Raw genomic sequence first — 25,048 nt, forward strand, 5'->3', positions numbered from 1 at the left:
AAGTTCCTGCAGAAGGAAAATTCACGGAGCTGTGTGCGTTCATGTTTTGAGCTCTGACACATTATTTGGTTTTAGGACGTATCTGGAAGACGATCCTGCAGTCACACTCGAGCGAGAAACACAAAGAGAGAAATTCACTTGTCTTCAGTCTAAATAAACACAACAAATATGTAACACAAAATGCTATATGCTGGTTAATGTAAATGAGCTACTTCTGAAACAGAGACATGAAACCACCATCGAGCTGCTTCACCTTCAACATCGACAAGTTCTTCTTAAAGTCGGGACGAAACGATTTTGGAAGCAAATTTCAGGAAGTGAAATCAGAGTTAAAAGCTTTTTCCTGTAAATTGAGGTTTTAAATCAAGCTGCTGTTTTCTGAACTGACTGCAGAAAAGTTTTTACAAATGATGAAGGAAAATACATCAGGCTGAAATAATGTGAGTTTAAAGTCTTAACCTGCTGATGTTAAACATTATGAGCTCTGTTGTTGATGGGTGGAGGCTGACAGAGGCAGACGTGTTGGTCAGTTCTCTGCAGAGGGTCTGATGTTTTCATAGTTCACTGTATCATCACCATCATGATCATCACCCACCTGTGAAACACAACACAACACAATCAAAGCAACACTCTGAAACACACACACAGACAGCTGACAGTAGATACAAATAGACATAAGATTACCTGTTGAGCAAAGTAAAAGAAATAAAGAATTGGGATCCAAATTAAACTCTTTGGGGTTTCATTTGGGCTCAGACGTCAACTCTCCAAATGTTAGCACGAGGATGTGAGAAATACTTTGACTTGTTTACATATTACATCACATTATATTTATTCTGCGCTCTCTTCTGTCCAAAACAACCTCAAACTTGTACATTTCATCTCTCAGACGTATTTTTCTGCAGAGTCTTAAAAATATATCCGTGCATGTGTGACACAAAGGTCAGACTGCTGTGAAGCTTTATCCATCAGCCTCCTAAAACCAGCTGTGCTGCGACTACAGCTCAATGTCACACACACTGGTTTGCTGAGTAAAATCGTACAAACATGTCATTACTTTGTTTTAAACACTCACCATGTTTTCATCCCTCCATGTTTTTCTCCCTGAAAAGACGAGAGAAAGAGTCGATTTGAGCTCCTGCAGAGAAACAACAGGCTGAGAAAAACTTTTTGTTCATAACTTTCACCTGTGAATGTTCTCACCTTTAGTTTGTGTCCATATGTTCACTGTCACAACAGTTATTATGAGCGCTGATAAACCCACAGACACAGCGATGAACCTCCACCAGGCTGCAAACACAATGAAAACATATCAAATATTTCAGCTGTAGTTTCTGTTCTTACTGAAAAAGAGGAGAAAAACATGTTTCATTTGAAGTGAACTACGAGTAAAGCGTGCATCACATTACTAACACAATACTAACATTTAAATAATTGTTAGAGATACAGAAACCTTTCCAGTAAGACACTCGAGGACTATAGGTCCCCTTCCTGGTTCTTAGCAGAGCTTTCAGCCTCATCACAGTCAACAAAGCAAATGGAAGTAAAGGCAACAACATTTTATTTGGTGATTTTCTGTGAACAATTAAAAGAGCTGCTTTGTTTACGGCGGAGTGGTAAAAAAAAATTCGTCTGTATTTCTCTGAAAAGGTCGGTTTTCTTTGTCTCGGACGCTGCTTCGACGTAACACGTTGCCATGACGACGGCGAGAGTTACTAACTACTAACATTTTGTTGTATTTTACCTGTGTCTGCAGTCATGCAGCATCTAGTTTCACTGTTATTTCGGTCATTTATTTCAAGGCAAATGTGTTATTACATTATTTCCTTCGTCGTGTTTCTCCTGGATAATAAAGTTTTATTGTTGGTCATGTGACCACGCTGCAGGCAGTTCCTGGTGCAGAGCGCGCGAGAGAGGAAAGTGGCCGGTGGAAGCAGCAACTTGTTGATCCCGTCAGCCTGCTGTTTTTCTTTTCTGTTGGTGTACCAGGCGAACACGGTAAGTATTTATTATTTTAACTTCTTAATTAACTTTATTTGTCAGAAAATAAGAGTCACAGAGTGTTGGTTTCGTCGTTATTTTAATCCAAATGTGTGAAATTGTTTTGTTTGTAGGTTTCACAGTGTTTATGAGTCTTCTGTGAAGATAGAATGTGATTGTGGACGTCAGTATAAATCGTGGATTCCTTTAAAGACCAGCAGTTATGTTATTTTATTGTTGGTTCTGTGTGAATGTAAGAAACACTTTAAAGTACTGATATTTTTAAAGCACGTAGACGTAACGCATTTAAAAAAACATTTAACCATTTATTTATAAAGTAAACAAACCAGAAACAAACAGGTCAGTCAGCAGAGAGAGAGGAAGTGTAGAAAAAGATATGTTGTATTTCAGACGCTGTCATTACCTGCTGTTAGGCTGCTCTCAGGTGTTAATTCAGTCGTTGCTGCTTGTTTTGTTTCCGTGTCTTCACCTGAAACAGACGACAACTTAAACTGTTCAGTTGTCATCTTATATTCATACTCCAAACCCATTAAAAGACAAATGTTTGAGGAAATCTTTTTTGTAACATTCCCAGGGACTTAAAACACAGAAAATATTCCTACCTGGTTTCTCACCTGAGGGAGGTCTGAAGGGAAACAGCTGCACTTTGTCATCCTTAGTAACTTCACAGTCCAGTGAGTTATATCTTGATTTGTACATGTAATTAAACGTTGAGACGATCACAAAGGCACTGCAGGTAAACCATGATGTCATCCTACCTTGATGATGTCCATCCACATCTTTACCCTCAGACAGCCACTTCACTCTACATCGTTCATGCGTCGACACAGAGCACCTTACTGTCACATTATCGCCGTCCGTCTGTTCAGTCACTGGTGAGGATGGAGATGTTGAGAGAGAGACAACAAGAGTAAATATTAAACGCCTTTTTTATAGTTAATCATATATTTCCGTTTATGTCTTAAAAACAGAGTTTGAGATGAAAACATGAAATAAATACTCACTGGTAAGAACAGACAGATACACCAGAGAATCTTGACCTTGTTTTCTTCCAGATGTGTCCTGTAGACAGTAATAACGACCAACATCCTCCTCTGTGACCTTCTTTATAACCAGAGAACAGTTCTCTGTAACACTCAGTCTGTCTGATTTAGCTTCAACGTTTTCAATGATCTTCCCATGTTTAACCAGCTCTTCTACTGCGTATCTATATCCACTGTAAATCCAGGTTGTATTGTCACAGTTCTGCTGATCTTTAATCACATTTTCACAAGACAGGATGACATCATCTCCATCTCTGACAGCCGAGGACAGGGCAGGCCGTCCGGTTCCTGCTGCAGAGAGGAGCGATAAAATAAGTTAAGACAGTTAAAAATACAAAATTATTATTATTATTTAACATTTGTAGCTGCAAAATGAAGCAAACACTGAAGTGACAAAAACTGCAGTTCCTCTAGTGGCCACTAGAAGCTGACTCTAAAGCGAGTCAATCCACAACGAGCCCCATGATGAAATGTACAACTTTAATGCCAGGTACAGAGACACAACAGCAATCAATATGCAGTAACATTAAAGTGATGTAAACATGGAAAAAATCGTGCTCAACATACTAAAAACCTTAACTAGGAAGGTTCACCCTTCCAGTGAGATCAGAGCACACTGTTGCGCTATTTATTTATATCCCAAATTTCCCCCCAGGGGATCCAGGATGGATTATCTTATCTTATTTCTGGAAACAATCTTAAAATATTTCCACTTCTGGTGACAAACAGCCAACATGGGGACGCTCAAAATGCCAAAAGTGCGGCTTCAAAAAGGCAGTTGACAAACCAATGGGCGACATCACTGTGGCCATTACTTTACAGTCTGTGAATTGTGCGATCCCTTATTTGTTTGGTAAGACAAATAAAAAACAAACAAATGTTCTTAAAGTCGAGCTGAAACGGCATCTCGAGTATCTAGCTTCCGTATCGTGACGTATTTCCGAGTGAAACAGGACGTGCAGGCGGGACATATCATTAGAGGGATTTGATTTGATCGTTGAGAAGTGGGCGTAGACAGACGTTCTCCACAGCGCAGTAGCTAGCTAACTGACCGAGCGTTCTTGGTGCTCTGCGGCTAAATGTTGCAGATTGATTGGTTGAAATTGTTTGGTGCTAACTAACGTAAGCACGCGGGAAATTTAGTTTTACCGGATACGAAGAATACGAAGAAATGGATTTCTGTATTTTTTTTGGCCCACATTGTTAAATAGATGCACAATATTACCGGGGATGTGATCTAAAAGGATTAAAATGACATTTTTCATTTCACCTCGACTTTAATTGGCTGATGTTTTATATATTTGTAAATGAATTCTACAGTTTCATTGTTTGTTTCAAGCTCATAAACTCACCTGTAGATTGAGACCCGAAAGCGTACCGCTGCATTTTTCCAGTAAAATCGTCCGTCACTTCACACTTTAATAAGTTATAGGTTGATGCGTGCATAGAATCAGGATTCATGATGAAGGCAGTGGCGTAGCAATGAGAGTCAGACTGTGATGTTTTTACATTTCGGTTGTATTCTTTCACATCTTCACCTTCATACAGCCACCTCACTGTGTATCTACACTGTCCAGGTGTCCACACAGTGCAGACAAGGGTCACACCATCCGTGTTCTCATATTCAGTAACTGGTGGAGATGGAGAAATTGTAAGAGAGAGACAACAAGAGGAAAACTTTGTTTCGGTATAGTGTTAAAGACAGTTTGAGCTGAACACATGATCATTTAAATACTCACTGGAAATAGCAGAGACATGAATCTGAGTGTCTTTGCCGTGTTGTCTGCAGGTGTACCGACCAACATCCTCCTTTGTGACCTTTTTCATCACCAGAGAACAGTTTGCTGTAACAGTCAGTCTCTCTGGTATATCTTCAGCGTTTTCGCCAATCTGCCCGTGTTGAACCAGCTCTTCTGTTTCTGTGTCTGCTGAATCACTAAAGAGCCATGAGATGCTGTCACAGTTCTGCTGACCGTCGATCACATTTTCACAAGGCAAAGTGACATCATCTCCAGTTCCGACAGCCAGGGAGAGGGGTTGATTTTCAGCTGCTGAAATTAAATGAGAATATGCCCATTGTGTTTATAGTTGGGGTTATAATTAAAATAATATAATTGATCTAATTATATTTAAGGAGATGCTCTGACCCAGTATCTATTACTCATTCAGTCTGTTTATCAACCTCGGCGGCGACAAATGTGGAACGATGTTCGAGCGCTGCTCCGACGGAGACGGGCAGAATTTGTAGCTGAGATGACGAGGAGTCAAAGAAGTTACAGATGGAGCATAGCATCGTGCTGGAAAGGGGGCGGAGGTTAGAGCGTCGACCCGTCAATGGCGATCGGAGCCGAGGTGCTAATTACCCGGGTCTACTGCGGAGTCATTTGACCCGGGTCTGAATGCTGATTGTAACCTTTCCCATTAAGGCTCAGTGCTCGGTCCCCTCCTCTTCATCCTGTATATGCTCCCCCTTGGTCACATCATATGCCGCCTTGATCTCCACTTTCACTGTTATGCCGACGACACCCAGCTCTACATCTCCACCAAATCCATCACTGCTGCAACTCACTCCACCATCACAGACTGCCTTACAGACATCAAAACCTGGATGCAAGCAAACTTTCTCAAACTCAACAGCAACAAGTCAGAAATCCTCATCATCGGTTCCAAATCACTCATCTCATCCTGCCCTGACTTCCCCCTTCGTATTGATGGCTCCACTGTTCCTGTGTCCACCCACATCCGCAACCTTCGTGTCATTTTCGACCAATCTCTCACATTTGAACCTAATGTCAACTACATCACCAAAACCGCCTTCTTCCACTTCAAAAACATTGCCCGTCACTCATTCACGCCTTCATCACCTCACGACTGGACTATCGCAATAGCATTCTTTATGGCACATCCTCGACAATCCTCAATAAACTCCAGTACATCCAAAACTCTGCCGCCCGTCTGCTCACCCACTGTCGCACCACAGACCACATCACCCCTGTCCTACAACACCTCCCGTAGCTTCCCATCAAATTTCGTATACAATTCAAAATCCTACTAATCACCTACAAGGCCCTTCACAATCTTGCCCCCTCCTATCTCACTGACCTCCTTCTCCAATACACCCCCATCCGCAACCTAAGAAAGTCTGATGCCAACCTCCTCACCCCTCTCACCCGAACCAAATCCCGGACCTTGGGGGGACAGAGCCTTTTCCACTGCTGCCCCCTCCCTAAAGATACCCGTAATAAGCTTTCAATTTATAAATGTGATAAATGTATTCTTACCTGTAAACTGAAGCAGCGCTATAAGAAACACCGACATCTGAATCCATTTGAGCTCAGACATCGTGGTTCTTTCTTCTTCTGTCCTCATGTTGCAACTGTCCCAAGTCCTCTTTTTGAGAGGGAAGCAGCTTCTACTTCCTGTGGTTGGTGTGATTTCACTTCCTCATGATCTGTTTTTAGATTTCTCACAGAAATCTTCTTTCTTACAGAAATCTAAACAGTCAAAAACTCTAAGACGTTTCGCCTTTACAATGTTTAAATGTAGTTTTTTCTCTCCACAGTGACCGACAGCGAGCTCACACTGTTGTTGAGCAGTGATGCTGTTAAGGCGTATTAACAGTCTAAAGTCTCTATTCAGTGCAATGATGTGTTTGTGCCAGTGACGTATTTCACCTCCTGAAAAGAAGAAGAGGAATGAGGAATTAAATGTGTGAAGTGTGTTCAGATTTATCTTTGCAATCATGCACATTTTCCAAAAATAGAGTTAATTAGAAAACAGGATTCATGGGGGTGTTTGACGACTAATATGAACAGACAGCTGAAGAGTAAAACGTGAATTCAACCCTTGATGTTCATGTTTGGGAAGAACGCGTTACTTATTGTATCATTGCAGTAATTTTTTCAGAGAACTCGGAAATTGCAGACAGCAAAGATCTGACGACTGATCTTATCCTCCACTTTCAAGTGTGTAGTAGAACCAGTGGTGGCTGCAACATTCCTGAATGGCCCTTGCTTGTCTCAGCACGAACACATTTTCTTGTTATTGTATTGGTGTTTTAAATGAATAGTTATCATGCACATTATTATTCTATCCATCCATCCATCCATTATCTTCCGCTTATCCGAGGCTGGGTCGCGGTGGCAGCAGGCTCAGCAAGGTGACCCAGACGTCCCTCTCCCCAGCTACGTTTTCCAGTTCCTCCTTGGGGATTCCGAGGCGTTCCCAGGCCAGACGGGATATATTATCCCTCCAGCAGACATTATTTTTGTAATTAAAAATCCCCACAAAAAAACTAACTCGTCAAGGCAGAGGTAGACCAGAAAACTCTGGAGGGAAAAATTACTGTTTATACTGAGCGTCGAGTTTGTTTCTTTTGCTTTGGATTTTCACTTCTTGTTGAAGTTGTATCTGTAGTCATCCATCTTTTCTTTGTTTGTTCAGCCATAGTAGATTACTGTTTACTCGCAACACTTGAATAGAGCGGAAAAGCAGCTGCTTAGCTCCGCCTACGCTCTCTGGCAGACCAACCACTGCTGGCTGATGGACAATGCATCACTAACTGGGCGCCGCTTGTGATTTATTCCATGAAAGACACCCAGTCTGTGATACTGCAAATGCAAAGGCTTTCATCAGTGAGCCATAGCCTCATTCACTATGTGTTACCTCATTCTGCGATAGATTGTGACTTCACAGACATTTATTTACATGAAAATCTTCCAGATTATTAATTGAAATCCATTTTAATTTTTACCTATGGAGGGCACCTTTTTCATAACCATATTTGATGTTTTCTGTGTCTGTAATAAGACAAAACTGTCATCTTGTAATAAACACAGGCGCAACATTTAATTGGGGGATCCAATATTTTAATAGAATTTTTTATTCAGATATGAAAAACTTCATAAAATACACTTTTTTTCTCCAAATTGTTGCATGGAGGTGAGTTATCACACCTATTCTCATGACTGAAATGAGATCATTTTAAAACACTGCAATAAAATGGGCACTTTTTGCTACAGTAATACAATTTTCCATTTACGTGACGTCCCAGAGGTCAAGACACAAGATCCAGCAGCTGCCTGCGTCCACGGAAACCATTCAAATTTAAGAAACAAAAAACACATACGTGGTACATTCTGTAATCACAACATCATCTGTGCCATGTTCAACACCTGCTGTACTCTTGTAATACATTAACGACGTGCTTTGAAGTACCCTCGACTAATGACAAGGTAAAGACAGAGGTATGTGAAATAAAGTTGTGTGAAAAAGTCCCCTTTAAAAAAAGAACGAGTATGTTCACATGAAGCCGTACAATTTTTAAAATGCAGTTTAAAAACAATCGTGTGCTTTCATATAGATCTGCATCCGCTCTGAAACTCCTCATTTTCCCCCTTTAATAAAGCAAGCAAGAAATCTACCTCCACGTCCGACATCCGGGGAAAAGTGGGACAAAAAAACACTTTTCTCTGTCACGCCCGTTTTCTATTTTAATACTTCATTATTGATGTTCAGAGTAAAAAACTACCTGCTTATAAAGTCATTCCCAGGCTGCTTGATTGTTTGATGATTATGACTACGTCGGTAGCTTTTACCTGCGCTGACAGAACAAAGAATCCATAATCTAATATGCACAAATTATTCTAGTTTTGGTCCTTTTTTTAAACAGATATTATTGCTGCTAAGCTGTTTACAAGGCAAACAAAATAACCTAAATAACATGAGCATCCATTTAAATCAGAAAATGTTACATAAATAAGACCTTTTTCTGAATATCCAAACAAATATCAAATTCAGAATCAAGTCATAATTAGAATAATTGTAAAAAAACAAATAAGTACATGTATTCACTGGCGTTCCTGTAAGTGCTGAAAAATCTAACAAAAGTTGAATTTGAATCACAGAGTTGAAGGTTTGTGACCGCCCCTGTACTTAAGAACATTTAGTGACATATTTAAAAGTCATGTGATCAACAAACAGCCCAGAATCCAAACATATTCAGGACACAGTAACCAGGATGTAAAACAGAAAAAAAGCCTCACATTGTTGTTTGTGTTTGGCCTAGTTGTGCTTTCAGATATATTTCTCCCCATGTTTAATTGCTTACGCTCTCATCGTTAACTAATCACCTGCACTGACATTTTATATAACTGTTGACAGAGGAAGTTAAAGGAGCAGTTCGCCTCTGTCAGTCAAAGCTGGTGTTCTCTGTAATCGATAGAAGCAATATTTGAAATTGGCGCCATAGCTGTGGAGAAAGTTGTACAAACAGCTTGTGGTTTCGCCCATTCTATATTCCTACAACACCCAGCATGCATTGCGACCCTCCCGCTGAAAGGAAGAGCCCAGCGAGAGACGCTGGAGTGAAATACCCCCATTTCTCTGCAGGCAACGGCTTGGAGCGGTACAGAATCCGGAATACAACGAGAATATACCGGTGGATCGGCTAAAAACTCTTCAGGTCTGCAGTCTACATCTCAAACCTGACGATTTTTGAACGAGACGTGACATCGGAGACGGGCGTCCTGGATTGAGGAAGTGTAGTTTAGCGAGCTCCCTGGCCTCCGCCAGATGACGCGTTTTACGTAGTCTGGCGGAGGTTTCCCAGGGCCCATTGGAGAAGCGGATAGCGTCCTCCAAAGGCACAGAGCCAAACTGCACTTTTTCTCCTACCATAATGGCGTTAGCTCCCTGTGAAAGCATGATAGGACTGAGGTTGAAAATTGGCGAACTGGCCCTTTAAAAGCGACAGAAGATTGAATTCTAGTTTTACTGCAACACACTCCCGTACGATGATGGTGTGGTATTTTAGAAGCATCGAAATATCAATATTTTAATGATAACGTGTTAACAATGATGCAGTCTCCTTTATTTTTACATTCAATTAATTAAAACAGATTGACAATCTGATTTTTAACACAAATCTGCTCAGCGAGGGAAAGTTAAAACTGATAATATTACAGCAATGAAGTCGTAAAGCACAAGCCTCCAAAGACTTGATGGGTCACTCGTTCTGATATTGATAAGGGAGTTCTTTTGTCTACAATAATGCCTTTAATTACGGTTGACCATTAAAAGTTTGTGGGTATGTGTTCTCATTCTGGAGCAGCACTGTGTGTAAGAAAGGAGAGAATCTAATTGGCTAGCTAGAACTTTCTGCTATTGTATCTAATGAGGTATTGATTGTGTTTTTATTTAGCTTGTATCACACGGAAGTTTAAGATCCTGGTTTCTGACAACTCTACTCTGGATTCCGTTCTGGAAAAGCTTTTTACAATGTGAAGAATAACCTCAGTTTGGACAGGCGGCAACAACATAAAGAAAAAGATGCACTTTTAAACGTAGCTGGCGTAATGTGAACGTACTCTGAGTCAGTGCAATAAAGGTAAAAAAGAAAAAGCACTCTTCCTGCAGCAGCTTGTTGTGAGACTTTTCACATTGTCATCTTCTCTTCAGTTCACTGAGGCTTCATGTGCCTCACAGTCCCTGATTCAACTCTCAGATTTCCACCGGCTGGACCCGTGTTCAGGGGAAGAACTTCCGCCGCTGGCTTTGTGATTCGTCTGCTCTCCGAGCCATTTTGAAAGGTAACCAGCCAGGTTGTGTAAAGTCCTCTCCTGTGCGGTAAGCTGGCTGGTGAATTCATCAAAGTGGCTGGTCAAGCTTTGGAACATCAAAATGAGGTGTCCTGCCCTTCCCTGCTGAAGTTTTCAGTGCAAATCAGAAAGAAAAGTCGTTCTTTCTTTCATCCACTGAAGGAGCTGAAACAAAGTGCCTCAGTTCACAGGGGACTTTTTTTCTTCAGTTTTTTTTTTTCTTGGAAAAACATCAGTAACAAAACTAGAATCTCAATTAAAACGAGGAAAAATATACACAAATATATGTTTACGATATATTATGTACATTTAAACAAGCTCTTCTTTAAAAAGTCAATCAACACAAGGCTGCCTTTTCAAACGCGTTCACTAAATAAGTGCCGTCATCTCTTCACAAACTGTAAACGCGAGACTCTGAGCGTGTTGCTGCTGGAGACGACCTCGACGTCACGTAAACTTTATCACGTCTTCAAAATAAACACTCTCAAAACATTCATTCCTCTCACCCTTTTCCTCTGCCAACAGGAGGGCAGACATTTTCAGCGCAAGTATCCAGCAAAAACACGACGTCTCCAAAATGTTCACAAACGCAGGCAGCATGTTGAATGATGGGAAATTGTACTACTGTTAATAAAAACTCCCTACGTTATATTGCAGTGTGTTAAAGGTTAAATCTCATTTTATCTAAATGCTTATTTTCCAATTATTTCCATTGGGTGTTAATCAGACGATAGATTGGTCAAATTTTCATCTCCGGCCGGTGGTCATGATCGATCCTGAACCTTCAGCAGTGACTTTAAGTGAACAGTCATTTGCTCTCGGCTTTGGTTGCTCTGTTGAGGCTCGTTTTCTCCGACCCAGTGGCTGGGCGGTTTGGGTAAGACACTCGGTGACGGTGGCTCGCTGAACTTAGCTCCAGCGTACACTTTCTCACCGTCCTTGAGGGATTCAGGCGCAGCTTCAGCAGGCGGTGCGTTCAGGATTTCCACGTTATTGGAGGTGTGGAGAGGTTTCTTCTGCTCTCGGAGTGGAGGCTGGTGTAGAGATGAGGGTTTATTCGGACTGCTGCCATCTTTCTTCTTTGTGGGGTGAGGAGCACCGGGGCTTTGGGCCTGCTTGGGCTTGTGGCTCCGTGTGATCACATTCTGGGTGATTTGATCGTGTCTGGGCAGGTTGCGTGCAGGTTGGACACCTGGCTGCATGGCCCCTCGCTCCAATTTGCCCTCTTTGGATTTCAGCAGCTAAAAAACAAACACAAACTTGTATTAGTCCACTTATCTGATAAATATTATATTCTTTTACTGGTATAACATCCTCGTGTTGAGCAGGGAAGTTCATTCTTCACCTTGGGAATAGTAGTTTGACTTAAAAAAAATCCTAAGGTTGACTTACTAGCTTTAACAAGAGCTTTTAATGTATCCCCACAGCCTTCAGCTTTAGACAGTTTGCACAATTGTCATGACAACGGTTCAGTTGCACACATTAAGCCAAACAAAACAATTAAGGCGTGATCACAGGATTGCTTAACCAGAAACTTGGGTCGCCTGATGATGACTGAACCATCTCCAAAGTAACAGCTTCCTTCTCATTTGTGTTGAGAGTTGCACAAGCACAGTAGGAATCGGGTTGTTAGCCTTGGCTCGCTAGTTACCAGCCACTGAAGCTAAAGTACAGCTAGCCTCAATATTCTAGATATTAGCACAGGCAAGATAATAAGGTGGCTTCTACAAGGACATTTCTCTTAATTTTCACATTTACTCAGCATAATAATCGCAGGCTGATGATGGCTCTCTGCTCTCATATGCTTCTCTATTTTTATTTACATCATCGCTCCACAGCCTGAACCTACCATATACGCATCATAATCTGACATGACTCAAATTGATATTGTAAAGTCTGACTAAGATTGCTTTTGAAACATTGTGCAGGGCATGTGGAAAAAGATGTGATCATTTCTCTAGTCCTGTGAAACGGACATGCGTATTATTATAGAGCTCTTTTGTTACCAACTGCTAGCATTCTTTGACTCAGTCAACCAGCATTATCACAGCAGCAGCCACAATGTTTCCTGATCTGCAAGCTAATGATAATACCACATCTCAACACGATTCATGTGGTTCATGTGGTTGATGATGAATACGTCTACGTGTGTGTGGTCGAAAGCCTTTACTGAGAAATGTAGGTCAACATTTGCAAACCTCAGTTTAAAGTTTTCTTGTGTTGATGAACATTTAGCTGCACTTGGCTTCAGGAAGTCACTTTTTTTCTAAATATTGCAAGAAACTTAGATTTTAATAAAACAACTTTTAAATAAACTTTAGCAGCTTTGTTTATTTTAGTTTTAGTTTTGATGACAGAGAACGGTAGCTGTAAAAAGGGTTAAGCTTTAGACAAACCTCAAACCGAATTTCCCTCTGTATTCATCCGATAAACATTTAAACACAGAATTTATCAAACATGCATTGTCTTTAGTGATACCTGAAAATAACTTTTAAATAAACACGGTTTAATCTATAATAATCTATATCCCTACACCTTGAAACATCTTTTAAGTGTTATGAACCTTTCACTGTTTACAGCGACCTAAATTTCCTGGCAGCAGAAAGAGGAAGACATGCTTTTCACTTTTCTACTTTCGATTCTGCACAAGGATTAGTAACTGCGTCATTTCTAACTGCCTCGGGGCATTTAAACACAATTAAATCCACTTTGATTCAAGAATACATGAACATTTAAACTAACTTCATAACCTGTTGTAAGACTTTATAAAAAAGGTAATGAGGTACATAGCTTAAGAAACATCCAGAAAGGGATGTAGCAAGGCTGCAACTAACTGTTGATTACTTTTTTCTTTCTACGTAGAATAATGTTTTGTTCTATAACAAAAGCAGAAAATGAAGAAAAATGCTCATTACTCTTTGACAGAGACAAATTTGTCAATTCTGATTTCTTGTTTTTTTTTTGTCCTAGAGAAAATAAAACAAACTTTTTATGTATTGTTTTATGTAAAAACAAACTTTTTATCTAATACGCAAACATGCACATTTGAGAGATCAAGATTTGACACTTGGCTTGAATATAACTTCTACAAAACAGTACCTTATTATCAGGACCTTTGCTGATTATTTTTCTATCACTTTACTCATTAGTTAATAGGCTTGTATTTATCTGAAAGCTCCATATGTATCGAAAAGTATGTGAAGAAGATATGATAGTTCAGGAGACAGATGTACCCACATTAGGACATCACTGATTACTGGTAATAATTTGAGTGATTTCAATGATCAAAGCTGGATGTTACATTACTTTAATCACCCTTTATTATATATCAAATGTTGTAATATAAGTCAAATACTACAGCAGTAGCTGCGCAGAAAACAACAGCTAAGAAGCAGGAAGTACCTCCTTCTTGGCTCCCTCTTTCAGATGATGGAGGGTCAGTACCGTCTGTGTACCGGCAGGGAGCTCAGTACCGGGCAGGGCTGCTTGTTTACTCGCAGATGAGGTGGTCAGAGTGTTGTTGTTGTTGTGGTCCGACAGGCGGATGTTGGGGCTGTGTCTCGGGGGTTTCTGGTGATGCAGCGGCGCCGTCGATCGCAGCTTCCTCCCTCCTTTCTTCAGCAGCGCGTGCCTCGTTTTGTTGCCCGAGTTCACCCCATCGCAGCCGGAAATCCGCGATATCGGGTTATTGTTTTCGACGTCGCCGATGTTGGCTTCATCGATGTGAGCTGAGGATCCGTCCAACATGTCTTCGAACTGGAGAAAACATAAACAGGCTGTGAAATTCCTCCGCCGCTGAGTTGTTTAGCTAACAACGTCACAAGCTAACAGTTAGCTTAATTAGCCTCTTCTTCTTCGTGAGTGGATAATACACTTTCTTATCCAAGTTGCGAATATAACGTAGCGAATATAATGTTATATTGTCAAAAAGTGGCTGCTGAGTGTACTCTTTTTAAAATGAATATTTTCTGCTGCCAAAATAACGATGAATGCGCCTTTTACCGAGATGGCGTCGGCACTTGTGAGCTAGTATAAGCAGAAGTATCGATAACAACAAGTAAGCCAGAATAAAACACATAACTTCCGGTGCTGTATTTCAAAATAAAAAAAGCGGACTTCTGAACGTGTACAACATCTCGCGGTGCATGACATATCACATAGTGAGATAAAAAGAAGAGACTAAATACATGATAAAAGTGTCTCTTTTTACAGTAGTGTGTGAGTAGCATATTTTGAAGGATGTCCGACCTCGATAGGAACATTTAAATAAGTTTCTAGTTCTAAGTTTAAGTAGGATTTGTCCCCAGGAGACCATAAACATTATGGGAGAAATATTTTGAATTTTCTAATAATATAATGTGAACAAATTGACCAAAAAAATAACAGGAATCTGCTCAAAAGGCACCTGGTGTTTTTAAAGTGTTTAATTGGTTATGTAGCAGTGAAAATGAATGTAAGCTCCATGTTGCTAAGAATTAAGCCAAGACAAATACAAAGGACACTTTCTCAGTGTTAATGATGGATTGTGGCTGTTACTATGAAGCAATTTATTTAAATAAAGATGCCGAAATTTCTGCACCTATAAACCAATTCAAATTCCTTGTATGTGAAAACCTTCTTGGCAATAAACCTGATTCTGATAGTAACATTTTTCTATGGAAATATGAATTTGTAAAGTAACTAGTGGTCAGATAAATACAGTGGGGTAAAAAACAAAAAGAATAATTAAAATTGATAAATAAATTATAACTTAGTGCTGGATAAGTGTACTTTCTACTCTTTATCTTGGCCTCATTCTGACGATGCTTTGTTGTTGTCACTTTTATACCTTTATTTTGTAGATAAACTTTCCCAACTTCTGATAGTATTCGGTTTTGCTTGACAGATTTCGTCTTCCGGGTAACATGTTTCGAGTAAGGGGCGTTGCCGACGTCAAACTGTCAGTGACGTTTTACCTTTTTATTGGTTTACACTTTTGGGGGGCGGGACATAACAGTAAACGGTGAAAAAAAAAGAAAAATACTGTACAACGCTGGTATGTTTACTGACCTTGTAACCTTATTTCCCCTTGTTTCCGTTTCCGGTTTCGTTTTTTCCAAATAAAAGTCTCGCTTCCTGTCGTTTGTCACAGCCTGTGATACAATCTTCAAAGCTGGAAACGCACTGGAGTTTATCTAGCCTGGTAACACCACTACCAATGCAGATATGTCATTTAGAACAAGTTTTGTGGTGTGTTAACTTTTTGTTAATTAGTTTATATGTTTTAAGTTGATAAGATGATTTACTTACAGTAAAAAAATGCTAATATTTCTTCCTTCTAGCTCCTTCATTGAATGTTTTAAATGTGTAAGAAATGCTCTACATTAATAAAATAAATAAACAAACATTTCCACAGACAATAAACACAAAGTTTTACTGTAGAAAATCTGATGTGCAGTTTTTATTCACAACAGACCTCAAACTCACCTTCAAAACATTCAGTAAAATGCACGTCCCTGTGCGTACAGTACATAAGCTAATTCTACATTATCCCCCCTTTATAGAAACAGGAAGAAACACTGACAGTAAATTTGTGGGCTGGTACATTTTCATACATTTTTTTTAAGTGCACAAAAGTCTGAAAAAGTATTAATAAAGAGTCAAAAATTCAGGCGCTTTAATTAACTACATAATACGCTGATAATTATTTGGCAAAGAGAACCAAGAAACTTAAAGGCAGATCTGAAGCTCACCTGGGAGGACATGTTTAAATTTTGTCTCATACAAAAAATATATATATAAACAATATACAAATACAACGTAACATCTAAGTATCCATCCCCGTGAGTGCAGTACATATCGCGTGACTTTAGAAGGCAAATCAGAGAGACATCGAGGGTCCTGCAGGTGGGACTTTGTCATGGTTCAGGGCTGAGCCTCAGCTTCAGGGTCGTCGTAGATGTAGCTGCCGACACCTCCAGTGTTTACGCCTGAAGGAGAGCAGAACACAGGCTGTACCTTAAAAGGGTCGGCTATTTTTTTGAGTAGTGTATGCAGATCTGTACTAAGCTTCTGCAGACTGTAGTTTTCGGACATCCAGGTGTTTGAAAGTGTTTCTGACTTCTTACCTTTGGGTCCGAACAGAACAGCGTAGCACGGTTTGTGGCAGTATGGCTGTCCATCATGCTGCAACAGAAAAAACGGAATTCTCTTATTTGGACTCGGTGTGAGAACCATAGACTGTGTAAAAATATGGACGACATGACAGCGCCCTAAAAGTGAAGCCAAACCCTCTCTATCGCCCCCTGCTGACTGGCTGCAGTATAGCTCATAAAGCCCGCCTCCTCCATGTTAACAGATGGGACATGAGTCAAACTATAAAATCACAAATACATTTTTCTCAAACATGGTTTCTGTCATTATAGTTAGTTCTTATCATGCTGATTTATGTCCAAGTGTATTTTGGCTTATTTTTTTGTGAGGACGAGAGGAGGTGGAGACACGTCGTCCATCTTTATATACAGTCATTGGTGGGGAGTTAATTTTTATACAGTCATATAAAACATCCATCTCTGTGAGTGTGGTCCACTCTTATCTGTCACCTCTGCGTGGCTGCCAGGAGCCAGAGTCTTGCTGCATCTCTCACAGCGCAGACAGGGCCGGTGCCAGTTCTTCCCCAGAGACGACACCTTCTCAGCTGCACACACACACACACACACACACACAACCGGGGAGATAGTCACCATGACAACCTGTCACTTAGACACATTCCAACACTTCTTTAGTACAGCCACAGTGTGAGATATGAAGACAACTCACCAAAATAAACCGTCTTGTTGCATCTGGGGCAGATGTTTGGTCCTCCAGAGAAAGACGAGAAGCTGGCAGCTGAAAATAATGAAAGCTTAATGTTTTATTTTCTGTAGATTAATTGCAGCTTTTTATTATTTTGTATATCTGTAAGAAATTAAAGACTTATCTTTTCATGTGGCTTTTATTTTGGAGTAATGTCATAGTCTGAGTCTGAGTTTTTATCATCGGGTGTTGCAATACTTTGTCCCCGTTTATTTGATTTGATTTGACTTTGTGAGTTTTTAACTTTTTATTGTTTTGTTTTTATTTTCCAATCTTGCAGAATGTCCTCTTTTCTGCTCAAGTGTTCTTCTTGTTTTCTGTCTGTTGTTTTAATTTTGAAGCACTTTTGTGCATGTTTGTCTTTTCCTGTTTTTATCTCCCTGATTTCTTCTAAAAAACTCACATTTTCAGATTATCACTCCGACTCGAACATCTTTATCTTAAAGCAGTCTCCTTTTTCTAGTTTCTACTGACAGTTTGATGTATTTTCTCCCTTTTGTCAGCTTCATTTTCCTGTTTTCTCCAAACCTAAGTTCACTATTTTAATCATGTAGCGTGAAATGAAACCTCCTCATCCCACCAGAGAGGATACTTTCCTATCAGACGTTGAATCTCTCTTCTCAAACATTTGACAGTTCCTCTTTTCCTCCACATATTTCTCACCCTTAATTGGCCCGCGTGCGGGGGCTTTTCTCTCCTCTGGTTTGGCATTGGTTTCCATTGAAACAGCGGCGGGGGCTTCGTTGACAGGGTTATCATACACGTAAGAACCAGCTCCGCCAATGTTCACACCTAAAAAACATGCAAATGTTGCATCATTAACGACACAGAGTTGGCAGAAAAGTTCATTTTAGGTGTAAAAAAGAAGATTTGGCACCTTTTGGTCCAAAGAGGGCGGCGTAGCAGGGCTTGTGGCAGAAAGGCTTCCCATCATGCTACAAGAGGAACGTAAGCAGAGCATCCATCACTGAAGGTGGAAAGGTTTATTTAAACAGATTTGTTATACTAAAGTTTATTTAGATTCCTATTGTGAAAAATTGTTGTGCTAAATATGAGCATCAGTCCATCCTGTGGTCTGTTAACCATCATCTCATTCTCTGTGAAGCCTTTCCCTGGAAATGACACAAACGCTCTTTCTTTAACTATCACTTGTAGAGACTGATGTGTCTGTTCAGGGAAACGTCCTCAGCTTGATCTGTAGATATCAGACGCTAAATATGCAACACTGCAGGCTTCATCTGAAGTGTTGTCCCTCTGTCGTGCAGACACTTGATGGTCAATGTGCAACAACTTTTAAAGACATCAGAAGCCCCTTTCACTCTTGCACTGCACGCCTGAAAATTTCCCCACATTGTCCGAATGGGCTGCATGTGTGAATGCAAACAGCTCGACTTTCTTCCTGCCAGCCTCCGAGTAAAATGTCTGCAAGAAGTCGGGGTGAGTCGATGTGTGAATGAGCAGGTAATAGTCAGGAACATTCACATCGAGTGAATGGGCGGGGCTCTGTGCGAAGCGTTGACAAATGTATCCAGCGATCCTCGCAGTGACTTATTAAATTCTTCCATTTTTAAAAACTATTTCTCAGCAGCTGACTCGCGTTTATAAAATCTGTCGCTCTCTCGTGCGGCCGCATTGTTTCATCTTCTCCTTCGTCCTTGCAGTGAGCCATGAGACGGAGCACGCACGGCGTAGCGACGCAATATGGAAAATTAAAAAGAGGTGCGAGGCCCTGTGCGTTTGCACACTTTGCACAGCCCATGCAACAGTTTGGGTGATGCACTTTATATCATGTGACCGGTGTGAAACCAGAAGAGCGACACATAACAGGATGGTTAAAAACCTCTGAGGTTAAAGAAGAACATTTTTTACAAGACGACAGCAAAGAGAGATGAAGGGAGCAACTCTGGAAAATTTCAGGGGCAGACCGTCTTGAAAGTTTCTTGAAATTGTCCAGAGTGCAGGTGTGAAAAGGGCTATACATGCACTTATTGTTTGCTGCCACTTATCTTTTACAAATGTGCGTACCATAACCTTGAACAGTTGTTTTGTATTCTATTTAACCACTTCCTCTACTGCTTTTTATAATGCACTTTGTGTGAACAGATCCTGAAACCAGGTTCAGACACTTTAACCTCAACAGGAAGTACATGAGGTTTCTCTGTGGTCAAACTGATGCTTGTCGTCGTTCTGATGGCTCTGCACACTTCCTGGTTGGTTAGCGAGTCAGTCCAGTGTCTGTACAGATCTAACCACAAGACAACCACATGTACAACCCGCTGCGGTTATGATCTCTTTGTCAAAGGCCATAAACTGTTCAATCATGATTTAACTCTTCTGCCTGCAGCCTGTGAACACCTCTCTCTCCTCCATGAGCAGTTAGAAGTTATATTCTGACGCCTCCTTCTGTTCAGCTCCTCTTACCTCAGCATGGCCTCCTGGATTCAGCGTCTTGTTGCAGCGCTCACACTTCAGACAGAACTTGTGCCAGTCCTTCCCTAAAGACGACACCTTCTCCGCTGCAGAGAAAGAGCAAACAAGAATAAGGGAGTTATCAGTCCCTCCGGGATTTCGCGGCTTTTTCTGTGATTGTTGCGGCCAAAAATGTCAGATTTTACGGATTGATTTTTTAAAAAGTTGCAATTAAAGTTCAGATGTTTTGAGGCTTTTTTTTCTTCTGTGTAACACATTTTACATCCACCGGCTGAGCAAGCTTTTTGTCTTCCGACATCACTTCCGGTTAATTTCTGAAATAATGACAAAGGTGTTAAAAGATCCGTTAAAAAGGCTTCAGTTGGAAATTAACAACTGTATCAGTTGTAATACTTTACAACTGATACAAGCTGTAAAGGAGTTAAAATGCACAAAACAAGAGCTCACTCTGGAGACAGGAAGTCAGTAAAAATGTATTGTGACATACAGCAGAGCCGTTTATTCTGTGAGGACTGTTTAAAGTGATAGAGACGCTGACGGGCACTTTAGAGTTCATATCAACTTTAAGCTCATTCTTTCCACTGTGTTTGGAGAGAGAGTGACACAGAGAGAGAGAGAGAGAGAGAGAGGAAGAGAGAGAGATCATCATTGTGATGTCTGGGTCATAATAATTCAGACTATTTACACATTCCTTCACCCCTCTGACTCCTCTAACATTAACTTCTATTACAAACTGTAAGTGGAAAACATGAGCAAGGGCTACTGCTACTAGCTAATGCTAGTGTCTAGCTTATTATAATAATAACTTTATTCATCAAGCACCTTTCTAGAGCAGAAGTCACAAGGTGCTTTACAGAGAGAATAAAAGAAACACAGACAAGATAAAAACACAAAACAAAGTTAAAACAGGAACAGCGCAACAGCAACAAAATGGACACGCTCGTTAGGTTCACTGGTGACTCTAAATTGCCCGTAGGTGTGAATGTTGAGCGTGAAAGGTCGTCTGTCTCTGTTACATCTATCCCACAGAAATTAACGCATTGACGCAGATTTTTCAGACCCGGAAAGACCCACTTATAGATGCCGATTTTCTCTTTTCCCATTTTCAGTGAAGTATCCTCCTGTCACTCTTTTCTGCTGCGTCACCATCTGACGTCACAAACGCGCCAGAGACAGGGTGAGTAACCAGTGAGGATGTTACTGTGGTTAGGTCTTTATTGTATCTGTTACTCATTCAGTCTGTTTACCAAACTTGGCGCCGACAAATTTGGAACGATGTTCGAGCGCTGCTCGGACGGAGACGGGCGGAATTTGTAGCTGAGATGACGAGGAGTCGCAGAAGTTACCGATGGAGTGTAGCATCGCATCGGAAAGGGGGCGGAGATTTGTGTTCCCATCAATGCCGATCGGAGCCGAGGCAATAATTACCCGGGTCTACTGCAGAGTCAATTGACCCGATTATAGCCTGTCTCACTAAGCCAAAAAGCCGGGTGTTAGTGGGGTGTTTTCACCAGTGAGGACGAGGCTTGCATCAGCCCTGTGATTGACTGGTGATCAGTCCAGGTGTAACCCCTCCTTAGTCCAATGACAGCTGGGATAATGGATGGATGGAACTGTTGACATGACTTGTTTCTAGAATCAAGTTAATTATTAAGAGCAAAGAATAAAAGCCATGTTTTTGATGTGTCTTTATGGTTACCTACTTACTACATTATATGCAAAGACTGAAGTAAAATATAAATTCAGTGTTCACTCTTCTGCTTTCCGAGAAAAATTCGACTCCTCTCACCTCAGCCAAAAAAACAACAACATTCACTCCTCTTCATTTAGCATCACCACGGCGATCATTCTTGGACGGTCCATAATTTGTCGGAGTTACTCAACAGTTTCAGTCTGTCATAGAGAGGAGGAAGGGGACAGACAGAGGGAGGGAAAGGCTCGCTAACAGACATTTATCTGTTTGTCCTCCTCCCAGAATATCCCAGCAGATACACCGACACAACATGACACTTCCTGTTTAGACTCAGTGGGCAGCCTGTCAGTGTGACAGAGAGTCACCCTGGCACTTTGCATCAATGGTGGAGGACGTATATGTCTCCACAGCTATAAAATTGTTATGATGCCAATCACTTTTGAATTAAAGGAATCTATTAAGAAAATTACAATAACATACTGATATGTTAGTCTTCAAATTTTAGAGCGACAACAGATACATTTTTTTCTGGTAACCTTTTTCTTCCTTCTTGTCCTTTTGAATTTTGATTTGTTGGATCATTTAAATGCTTAAATGCTAGTTTCAAAAAAGACCACTTTGAGGCTCAAAATCCCAAAATAGATTAAATTCCCTGCGCAGTTACAAAGCGAGCGTACATGCCGCCACGCGGAACATGTTTTTGAAGCGTCAGATTTTCTGCAGCGACTCAAACAGGAAAGAGAAACCAGCCCGTTTGTTTGAACCTGCAGGGTGGGGTTCACCCGAGAGATGAAGGGGAGAGAACAAAAAGAAAATCGATCCCCATGATGCACAATCAATAAATTATTTACAATGCCATGTGGTGGAGCTGCAGAACAAAAAGAAAGCTGATATTTGGTGATTAAATTCACTCCTAAACAAGACGATAACGGCCTTTTTCCTCAGGGAAAAGAAAGGAGGACGTGAATGTGAGCGTAAGGATGCTGCTGTGCCATAATCTGTCAGATAACACAGGACTGTTAATGGCTCCCTGTTATCTTATCCAGTGATGGTGAACCATTTATAGCCCAGTCAGAGCTGCATGAAGACAGAGTGGTCACCACTTTGAGACAGAGACAGTTAGCAGCATTTTCTGACATTTTTGAGAGAAGCTGTCTCTTTAAATTTTAAATGTGTTTGGAAATAGTTAAATAACTGAATCCACAAGGCCTAATTACAGCAGGAGGGTTTTTAGATCAGGGTTTTTTTTTTGTCTCTGGTGTAATATTCATGTCTGTAATGCTCAGCGTTAAGTTTTTGATTAACGTTTTCTTGTATAACTTTAATCTTTCTTGTTGGGTGTAGGGCTGCACAATTACCGTAATCGAATATTAATCCTCATCATGCTTTTGTCTTTCCACGATTAAATAAACATGACTGACGGTGATGTTGACGTTTAAAATGCTCCGCCCGTAACTCTGCAGCACATCAAATCAAGCGCTCCCTACACTAACAGCCCCTCCCCCAGGGGGCGATGGAGAGGTTTGGGCTTCACTTTTGGGGGAGCTGGCATGTCATGTGATGAGCGCCTACCTTGCAGCGGCAGTTTAGAGTGGAAGAGTAAACAACAGAGACGGTCGGAGAAACTAAAGTCAAACGTCTGGAACAGAAGACGAAGAGCTGGTCCCCTGAAACGGCTCGTCAGCGCTTGTCTGGAGGTGTTTCAGGTTTAGGGCGAGAAAGAATAATCATCAAAGAGGTCATGAAACCTGCGTCTGCGCCGCAAAGCAACACGACTAACTTGTTGAAGCAGCTGAAAAAACAGCACAAAGTGCAGCATGATGAGTGTGTGAAGGCCAAGAGGTTAGGGTCAGGGTTTTCTAATTACCCGGGTCTGAATGCCGATTGTAACCTTTCCCACTAAAAACAAAAAAGACGGGTGTTAGCGGGTGTTAGCGGGTGTTAGCGGGTTTTTTGACCAGTGGAAAAGCAGCTTTAGTTTGATGCTAAATTTGTACATGAGCCGGAATGCAAAACAAAATGTGACTGAAAGAGTTTCTCTGTTTATTTAAATGTGAACGTACAATAAAAAACAGGACCCTAAAATGAATACAAAATCGTGATTTCAATATTAATCAAAATAATCATGATTATCATTCATCATTTATTATCATAATATTATTTAATAGTAATACTAAAAAGTTTTGTCAGCTGCTTGATTCACTTATCTTTGTAAAGATAATATTGGTGACAAAACCTTTAAATGTACAAGTAACAGTCCAAATCGCTCACTACGCTGTAGTCGAAACCCTGCAGGATATTTTGACCCAGTGACACGTAATCAATCAACTTTTCAAAATAAGACTGTTACGACCTTTATTCATATCAATAACCCCCTCCTGTTATAAGACGTTAATTTATCATAAAGTTATGAATAAAATCACCAAAGGATCCATTTTGTAAAATATTTTTAAAGTTTTTAAATGCAATACAAGTAAAAACTAAATTTGACAAAATAAAACTCCTACTTTATCAATGGGTACACGTCATCTCAAATCATATGACCTCTGTGGCTGCACGGCCTGTAATAAATCTAATCCGGTTTAAACCCAAATCCCCTCTATCCCCAAACCTGATTCATTAAAATATGTAGGAAACAGTGAATAAAATGGTGTCTTCTCGTGATAAATCACAGTAAACTCTCTCAGCAGCAGCAGGCACGTCTTCGCCTCTGATAACAGTCTCCTCGTACACAGAAAAACATGCGCTTACCGAAATACACCGTCTTGTCGCATCTTGGACATTTTGACGCCATTTTTCCGGCTGAACAAAGAGAAGGAGACGTTTACGGTCGGTGTACCGGCTCTCTGCCTGCCTGCCCGTCGGTCTGCGGCTCCAGCGGTGCAGACACACCTCAGAGGATGGTGGTGGTGATGATGGGAGAGACAGACGCTCACACCCTCTCGCTGCTTCTCCTCCGCAATTTACATAACTCCGCCCCCAGGATGACGTCATGCATTTATCATCCTCAAATATTGCCAAGTCGATTTTAGACGTACAAGGAATTTGACTTCTGTGTTTCAGGTGCAGAACAATAAATGTATACAGCTATTTAACAGTCAGTACTCCGACTGTCAGTGAACTTATATAGATTAAGATTAAAAAAATACAGGCTATAAGAATAAAAAAGCAATATAAAAACAAATGTTTAACAGTATAAAATTCAAAAAGTGCAATGTAAACATACAGTATGTTGTACAGTGTGCGTTACTATAGCACATTCATCTGAATTAAAGACTTTATATTAATGTGATGTCAAGTGACGACACAGTCTGTGTCATGTGGGGGGTGGGGGCCTTGTTGATGAGGCTGGCAGCAGATGGAAAGAAACTGTTCTTGTGGCGAGAGGTTCTGGTCCTGATGGACCGCAGCCTCTTGTCGGAGGGGAGGGTGTAAAGGAGTCTGTGTCC

The 25,048-nt window shown here is 40.7% G+C and overlaps 2 protein-coding genes and 1 long non-coding RNA gene across 3 annotated transcripts; all 3 read right to left on the reverse strand.

Moving 5' to 3' along the window:
• Positions 1-1,072: 1,072 nt before the first annotated feature.
• Positions 1,073-2,473, reverse strand: LOC138610928 (uncharacterized). Its single transcript, XR_011309586.1, has 3 exons — positions 2,405-2,473; positions 1,204-1,290; positions 1,073-1,104 (listed from the first exon to the last, which is right to left on the reverse strand). It is a non-coding gene; the product is annotated as an uncharacterized lncRNA (long non-coding RNA).
• A 5,399-nt stretch (positions 2,474-7,872) lies between these two features.
• Positions 7,873-14,650, reverse strand: LOC138585323 (proline-rich nuclear receptor coactivator 1-like). Its single transcript, XM_069657614.1, has 2 exons — positions 14,045-14,650; positions 7,873-11,883 (listed from the first exon to the last, which is right to left on the reverse strand). The coding sequence occupies exons 1-2, from the start codon at positions 14,387-14,389 to the stop codon at positions 11,407-11,409; spliced, it is 822 nt and encodes a 273-aa protein (XP_069513715.1). The 5' UTR covers positions 14,390-14,650; the 3' UTR covers positions 7,873-11,406.
• Positions 14,651-16,028: 1,378 nt separating this feature from the next.
• LOC138612858 (cysteine-rich protein 2-like) lies at positions 16,029-24,546 on the reverse strand. Its single transcript, XM_069686350.1, has 8 exons — positions 24,351-24,546; positions 19,898-19,992; positions 18,354-18,411; positions 18,140-18,268; positions 17,441-17,509; positions 17,224-17,318; positions 16,750-16,807; positions 16,029-16,611 (listed from the first exon to the last, which is right to left on the reverse strand). The coding sequence occupies exons 1-8, from the start codon at positions 24,391-24,393 to the stop codon at positions 16,547-16,549; spliced, it is 612 nt and encodes a 203-aa protein (XP_069542451.1). The 5' UTR covers positions 24,394-24,546; the 3' UTR covers positions 16,029-16,546.
• Positions 24,547-25,048: the final 502 nt, after the last annotated feature.

The sequence above is a fragment of the Semicossyphus pulcher genome, unplaced genomic scaffold, assembly GCF_022749685.1.
Source record: "Semicossyphus pulcher isolate SPU_LCO1_2020_fin unplaced genomic scaffold, fSemPul1.0.p SCAF_11, whole genome shotgun sequence".
Classification (NCBI taxonomy): Eukaryota; Metazoa; Chordata; class Actinopteri; order Labriformes; family Labridae; genus Semicossyphus; species Semicossyphus pulcher.